The sequence below is a fragment of the Asparagus officinalis genome, chromosome 9, assembly GCF_001876935.1.
Source record: "Asparagus officinalis chromosome 9, Aspof.V1, whole genome shotgun sequence".
NCBI classification, from domain to species: domain Eukaryota; kingdom Viridiplantae; phylum Streptophyta; class Magnoliopsida; order Asparagales; family Asparagaceae; genus Asparagus; species Asparagus officinalis.
The window spans coordinates 38003910-38007890 of NC_033802.1; the positions used below are offsets into that span (position 1 = coordinate 38003910).

At 38.9% G+C, this 3981-nt stretch overlaps 1 protein-coding gene across 1 annotated transcript; it reads left to right on the forward strand.

Moving 5' to 3' along the window:
• LOC109824304 (trans-resveratrol di-O-methyltransferase-like) lies at positions 1542-3354 on the forward strand. Its single transcript, XM_020390868.1, has 2 exons — positions 1542-2375; positions 2938-3354. The coding sequence occupies exons 1-2, from the start codon at positions 1596-1598 to the stop codon at positions 3226-3228; spliced, it is 1071 nt and encodes a 356-aa protein (XP_020246457.1). The 5' UTR covers positions 1542-1595; the 3' UTR covers positions 3229-3354.

Below are 3981 nucleotides of genomic sequence, written 5' to 3' on the forward strand. Positions count from 1 at the left end.
TGACGCAGCTGATTTGGCCTGGTTTGGCCGATGGAGATCTTTCTGGTGATGTCCGCGGTGCTTTTCTGGTGTTCATCCAAAATTTGAGCTTTATCAAATGATGTACGAGGTGGAGAATTGTGAGTGGAGGCCACTCATGTGGACGACAACAACCTAACGTTTGTGAGCGCGTGAGGAGATAGCGATCAGCGACAGCGGATATTTTTTTTCTCGTTTCAACACCGGCCCGTGTTCCTATAAATAGAATAGCTTCTAGGGTTTTTTGAGGTGTGGGAAAAGACTACGGAAAAGAAAAAGGGCAGAGAGGTTGAAAAAAACTTTTCGGCTGCAGGGTAAAAACAGAGGGTTTTAGAGGAGAAAAAGAGAGTTTTTTCAGATCTAAAAGAGAGATCTTGAGGAGAGAAAAAGATGGATTTATAAAAGAGAGATCAATTTCTTTTGGGTAAAAATCAGATCTTTTTTTTCTTTGAGACGAGCTTGTGGATTATACAAGTCGCCGGTGTTCTCCTCATAGTGGTATCTCCCCTCACCCCTCCCGTGGACGTAGGCAATTTTACCGAACCACGTAAATCTCGTGTCTTTATTGTTTTCTGGGTGTTGACTATTGCTTGTAGGTTCCCTCGACATTTCAGTCCTAGAATTGATGAGAGGATGAGTGCATATTTCACTTTGTTGAAATATTTCACTTTCTATTCTAGTTTCCTTTGAGAAACAAGAATTTCACTATCTATTCTAGTTTTCTTTGAGAAACAATAATATAGAGGTTGACTTGTGCTTTTGTGACAACAAAAGACATGGCTTTCTCTCAGTTGATATTGCTTCCGCAGCGGTGAGCGTGACTCTGCGCCCAACAGTCTCGCATCCATTTTGTAGAGGTTAGATTGGGAACAGATATGAAGTGACATTTGGTCCCCCATCGGATAGAGTGAAATGGATTGATGTTTAAATATGCTTGGACTTATAAGCCAATTAGAATTTGTCCTTTCCAGTCAATTGGGTCAAATTAAATAAACCTAATCTATTGATCGAATTAATATATAGTCACGCGGACAATATATATATAATAAGAAATGTTTTTCAATTTGACTTTATCCTATTCTATTTCTAACTTAAGTCCTTGCACATCCAAGACGACTTTCTCAAGCCATTCCGAGCTAATTACTAATCGTTTATTTATTTATCGGGAAACTTGCACGTTCCAGACGGCTTTTCTGACTGGAAAAAACTAAAATGAAAAAAAAAGACTCAACCACTCCGAGCTAATTATTTATGTTAACCATTAATTCCCCGTCAGACCATGCTTGTGAATCGGAGCGCAACCACCAAACTTTGACCCTAAATTAAGCGATGTGGACAATTCCTTCATTGTCAATGTAGTGTATAGCTACCCTACTACGCCATCAAGTTGGATCCGAACGCAGTTGTCGAAACAAGCCACCGTCGTATTTAATTCTCTATCCGTTTGAATGGAGCATGCTCGATTTCAATTTAGCTATAAAAACTACGTACTCATATTCTAAAGAACCAAGCATTACTATATATATATAGCAAACCTTACAAAATCATTCTCTCACAAAACGCAAATAATCTCAAGAATGGCGAGAGCATCATCAACAGAAGAGGAAGCTGTTTCAGCTGAGGAAATGTTGGCAGCCCAAGCGCAAGTGTACAATGTGGTGATGGGGCATATAGGAACCATGTGTCTAAAATCCGCTATCGAGCTCAACATACTTGAAATCGTCCATAATGCACATGTTCTATCACACTCGGATCTCCTCTCGAAACTACCCAACGTCCCACCCTGGAAGTCCCCCTTCGTTCATCGCATCATGCGTCTCCTCGCTCAAATGGGTTACTTCAAGATCGGAAACAAAGATGAAGAGGTACTGTACTCTCTCACTCCTCTTTCTAAGATGTTCCTGCTCAAAAACAAACCTCTCAGCCTCTCCCCATACCTTGGCCTGTTAACCCCTCCCTGGACAAACGTATGGTACTCCCTAAGCGACTGGCTGCAGTCTGATGGCAAGGGATGCATGTTTGAGTTCGAGCATGGCAAATCTACGTGGGATATTGCGAGTCACAACCCTGAACTCAACTCGGGTTTTAACGAGGCTATGGCCGCGGATTCACGTGTAATTATGAAGGCAGTGGTTGACCAGTGTAGTGAGGCTTTCAAGGGTTTGCATACCCTTGTCGACGTTGGTGGGGGCACCGGAACTTCTGCACTTGCCATTGCACAAGCACACCCAGGCCTGAAGTGCACCGTCTATGACCTTCCTCATGTTATTGCGTCTGTGCCCCCGAACTCGCTCATTGATGCTATCAGTGGGAACATGTTCGAGAGTATTCCACAAGCTGACGCCATATTTTTAAAGGTAAGATATTCTTTTCCAGTCTCTTCAAAATATTTATCATAAATTAATTGCAAGAAATTCTCTTATGTAAAAAAAATTCAACCAAAAACCACTTCATATAAGACCGTTACTGAAATATTCAGCTTTTAACAGAGTTTGAGAGGTCTGCACTTTGAGAGAATTTGTGGTTATTGGTGACACTTTGTTTCACTGTGTCTTCTCTTTTAACTTAATTAACAAAGCTCCTTGTTTCTTTTGTTCCCCTCTTAGATTTGGCCGAAAGTTCATGGTCGATCTTCTTTTATAAACATTTTGTACAACTACGAAAAAATTATATAAATTTCAAATGCAATGAACAAAACTCTGATCTAAAACTAACAGCTTCATTCACGGTCATAGATAAGGGGCTTCATTGTTGAAGTTTTAGAAGAGTGGGTTTCCTTTATAAATAAAACAGGGTATAGATCGACAATGTGATTTTTCTGCAATATTTATCCAAAAATATTTATGCATGCACCAGCGCACCGCACCGCACTTCAAGTCCTATCGTGTTTGCTAACAAGTCTTAAACAATTTATCACAGTGGATATTGCACGATTGGACTGATGAAGATTGCGTCAAAATACTTAAGAAATGCAAGGATGCCATACCTAACGGAGGAGGAAAGGTTATTATAGTCGATTTTGTGTTGAATGATAATAAGAATTCCTCGGAGACATTCACACAACTATTATTTGATGCTAGTATGATGGCTTATACTGATGGAAAGGAACGCACTGAATATGAGTGGAAGAGAATATTTCTTGACGCAGGTTTTACTGACTACAAAATTACTCCTATTGGATTGCGCTCCTTGATCGAAGTGTTTCCTTAAATTGTCCCAAACTTTATCCCGTATATTGAAGATTTTTGTAGTACTACTACCTACTACCTACTATATATCCATGTCTCTATGCATACAAGCATATATGTACTCCCAAAAACTCATTCTAAATAAAAACATGAGTTGGAATGTCTTCTCAAGGTTTTATTGATTATTGTCTTGTACTTTATGCTAAGGAGGTACAATTCTCCTGTATATGGCTATAATCTAAAGCAAGAAGCTACAATTTGTTAAATAATTTTTTCAAAAGAAAACATGGGCTGCTGCAGCAGCCCATGCATGTGATGATTATTTTTTCAAAAGTGGTAGGCCCCACCGAAGAAATTTTTGTACGTGGGGCCACATGCATAGTAAAATATATTATTTTATTAGTGCATAGTATTTTCCCAAACGCTATAAATAGACCCCAAATCCTTAAGGAAAATTCATTCTAAAAATAACAATCAATATATACAGATATAGATTGTAAAATAACTGGTGCTTATAGGAATTTTGCTTGATAGATCGAGAAGATCTTTTGCCTGATACATCGAGAAGATCTTTTGCCTAATAGATCGAGGAGATCTTTTGCCTGATAGATCGAGGAGATCTTTTGCCTGATAGATTGAGGAGATCTTTTGCCTGGTAAATAAAAAATTTTATTCATCACCAATATGAGAAATGTATATACATCAATCATCTCGTCATTTGTATGAGATAGCAAAAGAAAACCTGAAAGCTAAAGCTCAAGTGAACTCTTATGTA